This window comes from Brassica oleracea, chromosome C3 (assembly GCF_000695525.1).
Source record: "Brassica oleracea var. oleracea cultivar TO1000 chromosome C3, BOL, whole genome shotgun sequence".
Lineage (NCBI taxonomy): Eukaryota > Viridiplantae > Streptophyta > Magnoliopsida > Brassicales > Brassicaceae > Brassica > Brassica oleracea.
The window spans coordinates 13,378,411-13,394,957 of record NC_027750.1 but is presented as its reverse complement, the minus strand read 5'-3'; the positions used below and the strand labels follow the sequence as shown (position 1 = coordinate 13,394,957).

General features: G+C 31.5%; 1 protein-coding gene across 1 annotated transcript; it reads left to right on the top strand.

Annotated features, from left to right (window-relative positions):
• The first annotated feature begins 4,984 nt into the window (after positions 1 to 4,984).
• On the top strand, positions 4,985 to 6,746 carry LOC106329920. Its single transcript, XM_013768519.1, is given in 6 exon segments — positions 4,985 to 5,005; positions 5,108 to 5,441; positions 5,548 to 5,624; positions 5,719 to 5,755; positions 5,877 to 5,976; positions 6,062 to 6,746. Coding segments are annotated over 6 exon segments (1,254 nt in total).
• Positions 6,747 to 16,547: the final 9,801 nt, after the last annotated feature.

Sequence of the window (16,547 nt, the reverse complement as noted above, 5' to 3'; positions counted from 1 at the left end):
TATTGTGGGAGAATCATATCCAACATATATCTCCATCCTCCTTTTGAGGTCTCATCTTAGTTCTCTGTGGTGGAGCAATTAGTACATAGACAGCACATCGAATTCTGGTAATGGAACATATTAGGAAATGAAGAAAAAAAATTTATATATATTATATTTTTTAAAATTTTAAACGAAAATCAAAAGCAGTATGTAAATAAACTGAAAATTGGAACATAAGAAACCCCCATATAAATTGTAATAATGCTGAATCATAGATGATTTGATCCCTACATATGGGAAATATTATATTTGTACGAAGCCATTGATCAATGCAGTGGAAATGGAAAGTACGGCGTAAAAGAGCATAGATAGTTCCATTGCCATAATCATTTAAACGTTTGGGACATGTATCCACCAGTATTATCTAGACATATAGTCTTTATTTATGAAAAAAAGGCTCGTAGACGTTTTACTGGTCATGGCAGTTTCCCTTGTGTACATGCTACACATGTGAGATTCTTTGGGATAACCCTTTTTATCTTTTAATGTGTGCCTTTTGAATATCAATTAATTCCTCTCTAGGACGTTCAAAAAAAAAATTAATTCCTCTCTAGGTCGACCAAAAAAAAAGGTTCCTCTCTCGCAAATCAAAAACAATACTAGAATTATTTTAGGTGAAATTTTATTGATTGTGTACATTTATTTAAAACAAAAAATACTTAGTACTTGTAGAGAGGTAGTATCGTCGTGATATCTTTAACCGGTTTGATATCAATGTTGGTCGATAAATAAGTCTACGTACTTGGCAGGCCTGGGGATTTTAACCTGGACCCGAAGACCCGAACCGGAACCGACCCAAAATTACTCGACCCGGAACCGGACCGATAATTTACAAGTACCTTTTGGGTCTAAATTTTTTTTACCCGAAAGAACCGGAACCGAAAAGGAACCGACCCGAATAGACCCACCCCGATAAGAACCGATTTGTACCCGACTTAAAAACATGTATATCTAAAACTATGATGTTTTTGTGTTCTATTTTATATATATTATTTTATGATTTAGTTGAAATATATTTTGTTAACAACATTTGTTATTATTTTTTAACATTTTTAAAGTAATATAAAGCTTTAGAATGTAATATTTAGAGTTTTAAAATGTTTTTTTTTTAATTATTAATAGTTTCATTTAAGTTGTTTTGTAAAATTTTTGATATATATGACAACTATTCAATTAAAGTTGATGGAATTGGGTATATCATGTCCTTTTCAGATCCTAAATATCCGAACCCGACCCGGACTCGATATGGACCCGAACAATTATGGGTATTTTATAGGTATTTTAATTATAGACCCGAACCGACCCGGACCCGAGAAGAACCGACCCGAACCCGAACCAAAAATTTTTAAGTACCTATTGGGTCTAAATATTTAGGACCCGAAAAGACCCGGACCCGAAAGGAACCGGCCCGAACCCGATCCGAAGACCCGAACGTCCAGGCCTAAACTCAATAGGCTGCTCTTGCTCTTAGAGCTGGGTGAATATAAGGCATCACTGATTTCTAGATGCCTATACCCTTAGGCAATAATATATTAGCCTAGCCATAGTTTTCTTTCAGACTGGCGATACCTGATTTAATACTTATATTGGTGTGTAATAACACCGTTCTTTGGTGATCATATCTCGATTTTTTTAACTCTATCCAAAGATCTAGAGGATTCTCTATAGTCAGATACTGATCCTTGAGACTCTTAATAAGATTATGGCTAATAATTAATATTGCTCTGTATTAATCTTTCTCATTTGGCATTATTGCCTTTTGTGATTCATTCACCAAATCCTTTGACTTTAGGATAAACTCAGTATCCAGTGCCCATTTCAAATAATTATCTCATGAGAGATTTAGGGCAGCAAAATCCAAGTTGATTTTCGACATCTCAAATCATATATCAATCAATTTTAGATCTCATAAAATATATAACATACGGCCATAAACAAGACATGCTATCAAGTCAATACATTTCTAATAAGCAAACAAGCCACACAGCCAAAGGTGATATAATGCAATAAGGCCACACGACCAAAGTGATATGTGATGCATAATAAGTCACACAGATTTATCAAGCAAGGGTATCGACCAAACAAGCAAATTTCTATATGTTTTCATGCGGCCATATGGTTATAATGCAAACCTAGCATATTGATTCTATATGTACAAGGACTAGAATTATGGAACCTCAATTTAAAACAATCAGATCATGCAAAGGTGATAATAATCAGATCATGCGCATAACATAAACATGTTGGTCAGAATGATATATGATCCAAACTGGCCACACGGCCAAGTAGATATGATGCACTCAATCTTAGCAATCGGATTCTATATATGCAAGGGTAATATTAAAATATTCAATCAAGGTTTAGCAATTAATCAATGAGAATCAAGCAATCTGATTTTAGGAATACGCAAATTAGGGTTTAGGGTTTCAATTCGAAATTAGGGTTTTATCAATCAATCAGCTTCTAGCAAATAATCTTAAACCTCAGAACAATTGATTATATCATGAAACTATCAACCTAATATAATATGAAACCTCAAAACATTCAATTCAGATTATGCAATACACGGATTCTATTTTAGGGTTTATCAATTCGAATTAGGGTTTATATTATAACAGATTCTAACATGCAATATTAAACCTCAAATCATTTAATCAGGTTATAAAAACTATCAATCCTAACTCGCACGGATTTAAACCTCAAGAATCATGCAATCAGATCATTTAGATTTTAGACAAGTAAACCTCAATCAATCTATATATAAAGCTGTAAATAATATTCCGTAGCATTTGGTATTTGTTGGATCGTACGTATAATTAATTATCCATTGGAAGTAGCTATGATTGTATAGGGTAGATATGAAGAAAGTCATTCTAACGTAAGTAACTATCATAGCTAAGGACGGAGCTAAGTACGGAAATTTTAATTCTTACCACAATTAATAACGACTACGAAATATATACGCTTACGGCTGGACATTTGGCTTCCGAAAATATTTTTGAAAAAAAAAAAGAGAAAGAAATACCTAATGTATTTGACTTCTACTATATACCTAGTCACCATTCATGAATTTTGACACAACACTTGCGTATCGTTTATAAGAAAAGTTCTTAAGCTTTTCAGTTCAAAAGAAGTTCTTCAGCTTATGTTAGAAAATATACAAATAAAATGTTGAATATATTATATATTATACAGTGAACGGAGAAGACCTAATTATACATATTTTTCACCAAATAGAGAATATTATTCTCAGATAATTTTCTTCTTTTAAAATTATAAAATGAGCGTAATACTAGTCTTTGGTAACTCTTTTTCAAATAAGAGAATGACCACACAAAGACAAAAGCATATTCGAAAATTAAAGTGAAAAGTTTTATATACATAATTACTTTGTAAAAAAAAAAAGGTAAACTAAAAACTTTAAATAACCGAAGTCTCAATGTTTACATGAAGATATGAAATCTTTTCTTTCATTGGATATCTTTTGTTGTTAAAAACTTGATTGGATACTTAACTAGACATCTATTTCTTAGTACTTATTTACTAGTAGCTCATCACGAATTCCAAACTAAATCAATTTGGTTGCGTGTGTGGACGTACAAAAGTGCAAGTAATTGAATCTAAAGTTCAGTCCAGTGATACGGGCCGGAGAATTCATGTGACTTATCAGCATAAAATATTAGAGCATCTTTATCCCTAAACCCCATTAAGAGTTTTTTATTTATATATATTTTTTTTCTGATTAAAAAATAAAAAATAAAAAATAAAAAACGCACTAATCGTAGGACGCCATGTGTCAATATGGTCCGCAAACAGTACAAAAAACACACAACTGACATCTCTTATTTTGCCCACATAACACACGGTTTTTTCCACATTTGTGCCCCCTAAGAGACGCTCACTTTTGAGCGATAAAAATGCTCTTATGTTCTATATCCTAACCAAAAATAATAATAATTGGCCATATATGGAAAAGAGAGATGTACTCATGTACATTTTTTGCATGTATAGAGACAGAGATGCATGTGTAGATAGTTATAGATAATATGAAATAGCAAGAGTAGTGGAGATGGAGACAGATCCGTGTTCATTTTTGGTGACAGAAACAAGAAGCAATATTTTTTTATCGCGTCCCTCAGTGAGGACAGGACAGCCAAGCACCTTTTAACTTCTGTCTGATTCCTCTCTATGCTCTCTCTCTCACACACACAACGAAGAAGTAATGCTTTTGAGTTTCTTCTTTTTTTCTGTTTCACAGCTTTGGCTTGGTCACGAGCCCATCCCCCTAACCATCCCTTTTTATGTATTTGTTTGCTTTTACTCAATTTAATTTATGAACACGATGGAAAAAGTTTCAGATATCTAATTAATGTTGCGTTCTTCCTATATTGCAAAAGCTAGTTTGAATGGAACAAGATGAATAAATCAAATGAAAACATATTTCACACGATTCAATGGCACTTCTTTTGAAATAAAAGTTCGTAAACCTTCAAATATATACACGTCATCTTGAACCTGGACTCAGACGGGTATAACCAACAGTTTCATATTTATTTTAGGTGAAACGATTTAGTGTTTACCATAATTATAAAAAAAAAATGATTATTTAGACAATTTCTACTTTTGAGTTTCTTTTCACTTCCCTATCACGAGATTAAAAATTGAAGGAACTGAGTTAAAAAATAATACTATTACTTTTGTTATGTGACTAACGTGATACAGTTACCAATGTTTTTGTTTACTTAAAGAAGCAAAGGACCTTTTGTTTTTTGGTCATGAGGTGTAAATCTAGATCTATATTTACCTGGTTAAGATTGTGTAAAACTATGGAAAACATTGTTTTGAAGAAAAAACTATGTATTAAAATTAAATAGAATTCAGAATATCTGTTGCCATCATGTACATATTGTTCCATATATATGGAGATAGGGAAAAGGGAATCATGGATACAAGCATCCAAAAAGTCACACACATAGACCTTCAAAAGTCTTCACCTTAAATCCCTAACATATGTGTTAGTCTGTGATCTTTTTTATCGCACTTTGTCCAAAGAATTCCAAGATAGACTAAAAAGGTTCAAACCTCAAAACAAACAACATAAAACACAGCCAAATAGCTGGAGAACAAGATGAGATCAAGTAGCCAAAGTTCTGAAAACTCCAAGAAAACAGACAACAAAGACGAAGAAGAGGATGAAGAAGAAAGATCAGCAGATCAGAGCCCATCTAAGAATAGCTATCTGGAAGAGAATGGGAGTCACCATCATAATAATGATCAAATCAAGAAAATTAGTGGATCTGTGAGGCCGTACAACCGCTCAAAGACTCCAAGGCTGCGATGGACACCTGAACTCCATATTTGCTTTCTTCAAGCTGTGGAGAGATTGGGTGGACCAGATAGTTGAGTTTCAGTATATATATAAATCAATACTCTAGATCATTTCATATATAGGGTTCTCTTGTTGATATTTATTCCAGATTTCTTCAAATGATTCTGTTGGAACAGGAGCAACACCCAAGCTTGTTCTTCAATTAATGAACGTCAAGGGGCTAAGTATTGGACATGTCAAGAGCCACCTTCAGGTTTTGCAAACATACATCTACACTTACATTATATATCTATACATCAGTAATATTTTCATGAGAAACTCATATTTCCACCTAATATTTTTACTAGATGTACAGAAGTAAGAAAATCGATGACACAAACCAAGGTTGTTCACTTCTTTTCGATTATGATTAAGTTAGGGTTTCTTTTGAACAAAATCATAAATTTTTAAACTGAATTGTAATAGATCTTGGGTAATTTTTATTTTTATTTTCTTAAATTTTCAGGAGATCAAAGATTTTCGTTTGAACACAGAGCTGGTTACACATACGACCTTCGCCAACTTCCAATGCTACAAAGTTTTGATCAAAGTCGTACTAGTTTAGGGTATTTACAAAATCTTTAGCTTATTAATTTCTACCTATATATGTTAAAATTGATCTTGTACAATTTGGAATGTGATCAATAATAGATATGGCGGCGGTTCGTGGACCGGCCGTAGACAACATGTCTACCGTAGCCCTTCGAGAGGCCTAACAGCACGAGACAATACAAGAACAAGACAAACACTGTTTGGCTCACAGCCTGGAGAGAGATTTGATGGAGTTAGTAATCGTATTCTTGATGATAAGAATAGTACTATTTGGTTTCGAATCAATTCTCATGAAGCGGCTCATGCGAACAATGGAGTAGGTGAAGCAGTTCCAAGAATGCATAGAAGTTTTCTTGAAGGTAAGAAAACGTTTAACAAATCATGGGGACCGAGCCTCGCCTCAAATCCTAATTCTTGGACGGCATCAAAACCACAATCTCACATCGCTACTACATTAAGCTCTAATCAAAGGGACAACCCACTAGTGGCAGAAGAAATGGAGAATGTGTTGAAGAAGAAAAGATTGTTACTGTCTGATGATTGCAATAACTCGGACAAAGATTTGGATCTAAGCTTGTCCCTTAAGGTACCTCGGACACACAACAACCTTGGAGACTGCTTGTTAGAAGAAGAAAAAGAACATGCAGATAGCAAGGGTTTGTCTCTTTCATTATATTCGTCGAGTTTTGCAAAACTCGGTCAAGCCATTAGAAAAGAAGATCAAAATTATCATAAAAAGAGAAAGTGTTCCGTCTTGGCAAGTCCCCTTGATCTTACTTTGTGAATATATATATAACAACATCAACATATATATACGTATATTCTAAGTGAGATCTTGAGGTACTTATTGATGGAAGATTGTTATCTGCTGTTTATTTTTCGTTGCATAATTGTGACAAGACCCGTAACTAAGGTAATAATAGCTACATTTCAGCACCGTCTTCCACATAACTCTGTCAGATATTAAATTCTTATTTATATATAATTGTTGATGATCGAGTTGTGAAAATAGATTTGTTTTTATCGAATAGTAGCCAAGAAATAGATCAGTGAGTCTATATGGTTTTGATAGTTACAAGACATTGCACGTTGCCTTGGTTGTGTCTTGTTGTGAGACGTTGCAAATGTATGTGTAGTTCCGGTTTTCACTCACACTCACACTCACAAAAAAGTATCCTAAGCTATATTTTGTTCCCTAAGATGGAGTTCTTGTAAGAAATTGTATGCCTTAACGTTAAATAAGTGAAGCATATATATATGCAATCGTATATGCTTTGTTATAAACTATTAACACACTATTGTATGGCATATATGTATCAAAATAATCATGAACAAAGTAATTAACGAAGGTAATCTAAATCTATGAACAAAAAACTTTACAGTCAATATCATGCTTCTCAGTCGTCATCTCTATTCACTATAGAGTATGCGCCATATTTGTCAATGGTACAATATAATAATTACTTTACAGATTAACTAGTCCATTTAACTATAAAACTTGTCAGTTGTTCTGTCCATTTCTAATTTCGTGCCACTCTTTTAAGAGGTGTATTCGATATAAAATCTGAGTTGATTTGATTTTTAACGGAGTTTTAGATGATTTAAATTAGTGCAGAAATATAGGTGATTTATGTTAAATCACTCTAAATATAACGTAAAACTATGAGATTTGAGTTTTAATTTTTTTTAACTAAGAAATTTCACCCAAACACCCTAAAATCATTTTAAAACTTTAAAACTCCACAATTTAAAATATTTTCAATAACGTGGATTTTAAAGTACTCTACGAAATGAAATGTTAAGTTCAATAACAGTGGATTTTAAATAAATTTTTAAAATTCATGTTTGAATAACAGTGGATTTGTCATTTTAATACAAATCACCTAAAATTCTCGGTTAAATACACCCGCTTTAGTATTTTTCTAACGATACCACTCTTTTAATATTACAACGAAAGTTCTTTAGATATTTGGTTTCTTCTCTCGTAAGACTTTATTTAAGAGAAATTTGGAGAGAAGGACAAGAAGACAGATGTACTTGCCATAGAGATGTGTCTTGATCTCCTCGATATACAACAAACTATTTGGTGTTTGCGCATATAATCGTTTTTTAATCATCTCGGGCCTTGAAAACATTCTGGCTATATCATATTATCTGAGGATGTGCACATATTATTCAGGGAATCAAAAGTATGTAAGGTTTTGTACTTTTATGTCTACTTACATGTGTCTTTGTTGTATCATATTCTTCCCAATCCCTAATAATTTGGAAAATATAGTTTTAAGTCAAATGAAAGGTAGTGTTAATATATTTGATAGAACTTTTAAGCAAATTTGATTCTCTGGTTAAGACATAAGAGTAAGGCAAAGCATACCAAAGAAGAAGGTGATTTGGAAAATGGATTTATGATAAATGGCTTTTTATAGTAATATTATAGGCCCATTTAAGTAATATGGCACATTAAGTAAAACCCGTTTATGTTTCTAAGGCGACGTTCTTTCTCATGAATTTGATCAAAATCTTGGAAAGAGCTATTTACTTATCAGTTGTTAGGATATTAAGATGTGTTAGTGTATAACAATAATAAGACGATAATGATATGTACCTAAATTGATACTGAACACATGGTATCTTACTTTATAGTTATAATTTAGTAACATCCACCACCTATATGAAGAAAACTAACCGACTAATATATATCAATATTTTATACTGAAGACTAATAAATTTAAGTTTTGATTAACACTAACAAAAATATAAGATATGAGTTTTGGAATAAGATTCACTTTTAAAGAATATCTCTTCTTCTTTTTGTGTGAAAAGGCTTGGATTCAATTGTTTGCGAGGATTCCTTTTTAGTATGGTTGAAAAGATAATTAAAGAAGTCGAGAAAGAGAATGAAGATAACGAAAAGAGGGGTTGTGATAAAAAGAAGAAAACAATGCTTATCACATCAAGAAAAGAAAACATAAAATGTTGGGGTGAAGATGCAAACTAATTAAGCTCATCCTAGATTGTAATTTACTCCATCCGTTCCTTAATGATAGACTTTTTAGAAAAAAAAATTGTTTCACAAAGATGTATTTTTTTGTGTTTTCTATAAAAAAAATTGTAAACTTCAAAAACATTAATTGACTTTATTGAATTATTATTGGTTAAAAGTTTTTGAAAATTAAAAATTACATAAAATAATATATTTATTATGATAGTTTAATGTGTTTTCTTAATACGTGTGAAAATGGTAAAAAGTCTATCTTTGTGGAACAGAGGGAGTATATGTTTAATTCTATCGTCGGAGATATCCTCAACAAATTCCCAATTAATATATGTTTTCACCATCTAATCTGTCTTTAATCTACCACCCAAATATTTATAAAAGAAAACAATTTTGCATTAATTTCGACATACTATATGTTCACTATAACTTTAACTAGCTTTCCGCGGGATGAATGTTATATATACAAATATTTTTTATCTATTATTATTTATTTGTATTCATTTACGTATTATGTATATAATTAAATTAGACTAAACACATAAATCAAAACAATACATCTTGTTTATTCACGATATTTTTTAGTAAATAAATCAAAACAATCATTTTGTTTATTTTATATGGTATATAACAAAATTTCAATGACATGGACATAGATATAGTATATTTTAATATAAATATTTATTATTGAGAATTCACTCATGTGATAAACACAAAATTTCTAATGTGCGATTTTTTTAATGCAAATTCAAAATTTAAATATTAACGTTTCAATACTTTTTCAATACAAATTTAGAAATTATCATATTTAAGTATTTTTCTATGTTATATAGTTTAATTTTAAACTATATTAATATATAATATGAATGTCTAGTAAATGAGACTTCATATTCATACGATTTATGATCATTTGTATCTTGTTATTACCAAAAAAAGTTAAACCACTGATCACAAAATTTTAGTGTAAGATATTTAACGTTTTTAGTAATTTATAGTCGTTTTAAAAATTCAAAATATAACATATAATAATTTTTTTATTATATGGTTAATGTGGTTGTTTAATACAGTATCTTTTAATAATATAAAATTAAACAGAAAAAACTAAGATACAAAAATTATTATCAAATATTTATTATTCATAATCATTAATTGTCATATATATATGTTAACCATATTAGGCAATTCTGTAGTTTTTATTTAAAGTAAGTGCGAGAATATTCTTTTGTACACTATTTATCAAATTAATAGTTAGTTTAATAAAAAGTATAATATAAGTTAAAATGGACCAACATATTTCTCTAAGAATTCTGATTTTATTCTCATGGTGACACGTGGCTGCAAAACAATGTTGTAATGTTTCTCAATTAATATATAAAGGATTGGTGGCATCTTCCAGTAATATACTAACTAGATGATAACCCGCGCGTATGCGCAGAGTGAGTTTTTTTAATATTTTTTGTTTATTAAATGATTTTAACATTTTGCAACACTATAATCTTTATCGATTATAAAATAACGAATACAAATGTTGGTCTCTTAAATGTTGTTGAAGAGTTAACGTATTACATCTCATTTGAATTATTTTTAAGACTTTATATGCACAAAAAAATTAAGTTTTGCGGCTGACACAAATCACCAAAACCAAATAGACAGTATCGATTGTATAATGACGAAAAGGATTAGGTTTTCTGCTCTTGATTTATTTACTATTGACTCTGCATAAGTGATTTTATTTTTTACATCTATAAAACTGTGTTTTCGTTCTCATCTTTGTTTCATTGATATGAGTTAAGTTTTTTTTTTTAACTTCTTATGAATTTGGTGAATTACATAACTGTCAATTTAAAAAAATGGACATCTCTAAAAATAAGTTTCACTCCAGATACATATCTAAAAGTCAAAATTTTGAAAAAACACACCGGCAAACTATATTAACAGGTTAGTGTTCAAATCTAATATATCAAGTTATTATAGAATATAAGTGCAGACTCGAAATATAAATATCTGTCAAGTATATATTCACCAGCTGGGTCTAAAAATCATCTAATTCTAGAACAACAAAAAAAAAAAATTATTTTACCAGTTCGGGTAATATCTGAATCCGAACGGGTAATATCCGAACCCAAATAGATATATGAAGATAAGTAAACATAAGTATACTTAACCCTATATTTCTAGTTTACTTCTCTCATTTTATTCAAAATGTTATATTAATGATGCTTATTGCTCAATATAATATACATATAATTATGAAAAAAATCATTTTCTACTCACTTAAAATACATATCAAGGTTTTGTTTCTTGCATTAATAAAGTTGTATCTAAAATTTCAAAACAACAACTAAATTAGTGTCTGTCTATTTTTAAAATTTTATCTCTAAACCTATTAGTAGGTTAATCTCTTAAAAATTAGAAAACCAGTTAAATTAAAATATATTTTAAATACAAAAACTTAAACAATGAATAATTTATTTATTTTTTCTTCAAAATTTAAATATCTGAACCCGACCCAAAATATCTGAACCCGAACATAAAATACCCGAACCCGACTCGAAGTGTAGAAATACCCAAACGGGTTCTATACCTTTATACTGAAATGCACGATACGAACACAAACGTGTATCCGAACGCCCAGTCCTACGATATATATATGATCATTTATATCTTGATTGAACAAAAAAAGTTAAACCATTAATCACAAAATTTTCAATGTGAGACTTTTACTTTTTTTAGTAATTTATAGTCGTTTTAAAAAATTCAAACTATAACATATAAGAAAAAATCTACATTTTTTTATTATATCCTTAATGTGATTGTTTAATTTTTTCTAATAGTATAAAATTAAACAAAAAAAAAGAGAGGTTAGAATTTTTTTATCAAATATGTATTATTTATAATCATTAATTCCGTAGCTTTTATTTAAGAAAAGAAAAAAATATTCTTTTGTATAATACTAATTAATTTGATAGCTAGTTTAATAAAAAACATAGTATATGTTTATATGGACCAACGTATTTTTCTAACAATTATAAGAATCATTTTCGTGATGACACGTGGCTACGAAAACATGTTATAATACTCCAGGATTAATATATAGGGGATATTAGATTTCATCTATGCATATACTCGTCGATATATGATCTTTTCCATGTTCAAATATAAATTAATGTCAACAATCTTTGTCCTTGATTTTACACTAGATTGCGAATTTACTTGGTAAACTAGCTATTGTCAACGAATAATCTATAGTCCTACACTTCTTGTTTTTATCCAAGTTATTACAATTATTAATGCCTCGAAAAAATTCAAATCCATATTATATAAATTTGACATAATTTGTACGTGAAATTATTAGTGAAATGCTATATGAATAATGTAATGAAAGATTTGCGCATTATAAGTTTGTCTTCATGTTCTTTAACAAAAAAAAAAAAAAAAGTTTGTCTTCATGCAAGTGAAGTCGTCTCTGCCGACCAATCTTTGGCCACATGAAAGCTTTGGCAAACATAAAGACAAATTCTCTCTTTTATATATTCAACTCTACAACGACTCTTTGCATTAATTAATAGGTTGGATCAAAATATTCGTAATTTTGATCTAATTCTTTAACTGTTTCAATTTGAACCGAAAAATCAGAATATCCGTAATTCTACGGACAAAACAAATACAAATATACAATATCGATAAGAAAAGAAGTAAATCATAAATACTAAAAATATTTTTAGGAACGAAAATCTAATCTCTTATATATGCATATATACATATATTATATAATTATTATATTTAATGTAAGTTACAAAAAATATATATATTAAATCAATAATTTAGGTATTAGAATTTTAAAAAGTAAATAACTTTTTTGTGATAAATATTGTTATTTTATATTATTTTCATTTTTAATTTATTTTTTATTTTTATTTTATTTGTACAATCGAAACGGGTATCGAGTTAAAATATTAAAAAAATTAAGATATCCGAACATCAAATATTTGGATAGCTACGTATCGGATCGAATAATCAATTATTTTGAAAAAAACAAGCCAGGTAACAAATACCTCTAAAAATCCAAAAATTAGATCCATGTCAACCCTAATTAATTATGATCGGTGTACATGTTAGGACTCGAATCTTTCTCTTCCTTGTTTGTTTCTCAGAGTAAATTAGTATATGAAAATCTTTTGTGTATTTCTATGTGTGTATAGGTAAGGGTTCTGAAAATGTAAGCATGAAAAGATCAATGAATATCATCCTTTCGCGTCATTTTCAATGGAGTTTTAGCTTGGTTTCACATATGATGTATGACAAAAGTCACAGCATTGTTATTTTCATGCCGAATAGGATAATTCAGCCCCGTCGAAAATTTCTTTCTAGCTACATTATCTTCGGCTGTAGACACAAAATATGTTTGTCGGCAAAATTTTATGTAAGTATTACTGATAATGATGTTTCAACCAAATAGTTGTAATCAATTCATTAGTTTTGGTTTAATGTTCGGGTTTATAATGTTATAGATTTACATTTTCTTTCTGAAATTTAAATTTTATGCAACCCGAAAAACGAGAATTCAGATCCGATTACAAACCCGATTTGAACAAAAAAATTCAAATTAATCAATCTATTACATTTCTAGCTTCTTCCGTCTACTAAACCCGGCAAGTTACACTAATCAGTTTTTAAACCCTTATGAATCGGTTATCATTCTCAACCATCGAATATGTTGGAAATGTGAGGTTCTCCTCGGTGCCTTTGATGCCATGACTTCCCAAATCATCTCCGGACTAGCTAACTTATGATGCACTCTCCGAGGCTTATAAATGTTACTATCGATGAAATACTAGGCGAACAATATAGAAGAGGAGGTTCAAAGTTACCTTTACCAAAAAGAGCTCCGAGGAATTGAGCTGTACCCCCGACTAAGCCACCATGAACATGCAAAAAAACAGGTTGGGATCTCCGCCAGCTTTGCCAGCAAGTCTCTAAACACATGTACAGTACATCAAGCTACTCACACCGCAAGAGACCAAACGAGCAAATACGGCGCCGGAAAGTGAGCTAATATCAAATATAGGCATCAGGACGACCAATGACTTGCGAGAGCCATCCAGATATCTGCGACTTTCGAGAACCGAAGAACTGCTTTGTGAAGACTCCAAAACCTTTGAATATTTAATCATTGCATATAGATTTACATTTCATTTGTACAAACTTCTTATAAAGGTTATCTCTGAATTTTTTTTTTTTTTAAAAGAGTATCATGTTATATAGCCATAGGCCATTGCAATGGAACTCTTTATTTGAGAATTAATCGGAAATGGTATGTTTAGTAAAAAAAGTATCATGCTCATACAAGTAAAGTCTACTAAGTTCCATTGCGCTACGAAACAGGAACTGAAACTGCAGTTAGTTAACATGATTTTAACAACACACTTGCCATTTGGTGCCTTGTGGGGGGTTTCATTGCCAAAAATATAGATAGCAGGTAAAAGAGGTAAAAAATCCTCATATCTGATGTAAGATGAAACTCGAAGTAATACATATATAGACATGAACTAGCTTATTCATTACCAATTGATTTTGAAATGGAATTTATGAGACTAAATAACATGATAGTAGAGTCTACTTGTATCCGTACATGTATATCAATGTCTCAATGATATTATAAATTTAATAGTGAGATTCAGTTTGAAATTGCCTAAATAAATCATCTTACATGTGTTAAGACTTAAGAATCTCACTTTTAAATAAGATTTCAAACCTAAATAAATTTATAGTAAATTCTTAATAGTAAATAAATAAGTGAGGTTAAATTTAAGTGAGATTCAGTTTATAGAACTAACTAAGTGAGGTTAAATTTAAGTGAGATTCAGCTTATAGTAACTAAATAAGTGAGGTTAAACTTAATCTCACTTAAATTCTTAAGCCTAAATAAATTTATAATATCAAACTGAATCTCACTTAAATTTAGTTACTATTCTCCTATTTGTTTTCCTATGTTCATAGGAGAATATCCATTTGAACTTCGTCTCCCTAGTGCAGATTTACGTGCCAGTGAACTTTAAGATTCTTTTTGCTATGCACCCCACATTTCTGATTACATTTTTAACCTTTTACGTGTTACTTTGAAAGAAAAAGATCTTATCACTTTTCATCAATGAGTGTGTTCATTTCCTAAAGAGCGAAGCGCTAATCGATGTTTAAAGTTTTAATTCTACAAATCTTGTATTCATCGTAAATGCACTGTTAAGTTGTGAAAGTGAAGACAATCCCCAAAAGAAGAGATATGTAATAGTAGAGCTCGGCGAACAATGAGCAAAGCCGAAACGAGTCTGATGGGTGTGTGTGATACACGTCTAAAATTATGCAAAACTAAGGATATTGTGAAGGTCCGTACGTACGAGATATGCTTTTGGATTCTAACTGGAACCTTCCTTGCAATTGGATATAACTTATAAGCGAAGACTTATAGGAAATGCAATGTTAGATATCTACATATAATTGAAATCTATGATGGGCGATGTACATAAATGAGGACTTTAGACTTAAATTCCATTACTTTCGTGATCTAGTTTAAATATTTTTTTTTCATTTTATGGTTTAGTTTTTTTTTTCCAGAACTAATTAAGTTGTAAGCGAAGTTAACAAAATTCGTTTTGTTTTGTTTTCTATGAATTGAATAATCTTAATAATACAAGTAAAACTCCCCCGATCTGTAATCGGGTTTGGTGACTGGCGGCGCGTGAGCGCGCGTGCCGTCACCGGAGCCCTCTAGCCACCAGTAAAGTTGTTGATCTCTACCTTGGTTTCGTCTTCTCTTCCAACCGTCTTGCCTGAGCTCTGGAACAAGGACGTCCATGGCAGATCTGTCTCTGGCGTAAGGGCGCGGTCGTGGTGAGACGCGGTGAGGTTTCTTGGGTTTGTTCTCCGGGAGGCGGAGGCTTCTTCAGCTCTGTCGACGCCGGTTCCTGTCCCCGTGAGGTGGAGGTTTCCTCAGCTCTATCGTCGTCGGTCTAGATCTCGGGAGGTGAAAGCGTTTCGTTGCTTTGCCTCACCGCCTTTGGTCCCTAGGTCTCGTTTTAGGGTTTGTTTCTCTCTTTTTTAGTTTCACGGTTCTGGCTTGGTTGGGTGGGTGGAGATCTCGTAGGTGGGTGATCGAAGCTCGACCGCGGTTAACGGTGTTGGGTTGCGCGAAGCTTCTAGCTCGGTGATGGGGTTGAACGGTGTCGGATGAGATCTCGAACTCTCGATTGACGCTCTCCGAGTTTAGATTCACCTGAGTGGAAGGCGTTTGCGGTGGTGATGGTGTTGAGTGAGTAGTTTCCGGTTCCTTCGGGTGAATCGACGGTTGGTTTTACCCGGTGACGTTTCGAAGGGGGCGACGTCGGAGCCGCAACGTTTGTCCGCGCGACGGCGGAGTTCCTTCGGGATCATTGGGTATCGTAGGTGGGCCTTGGGCCCTGTTTGTGATTTGGTTTTTTTGGGCCCGTCTCTTTGGCCTCTTGTAATATGTTCCATGGGCTTTCAGCCTTTTAATGAAAATTTCAATTGATGGGGAAAAAAAAAGCGAAGTTAACAAAATTATATATTGAAAAA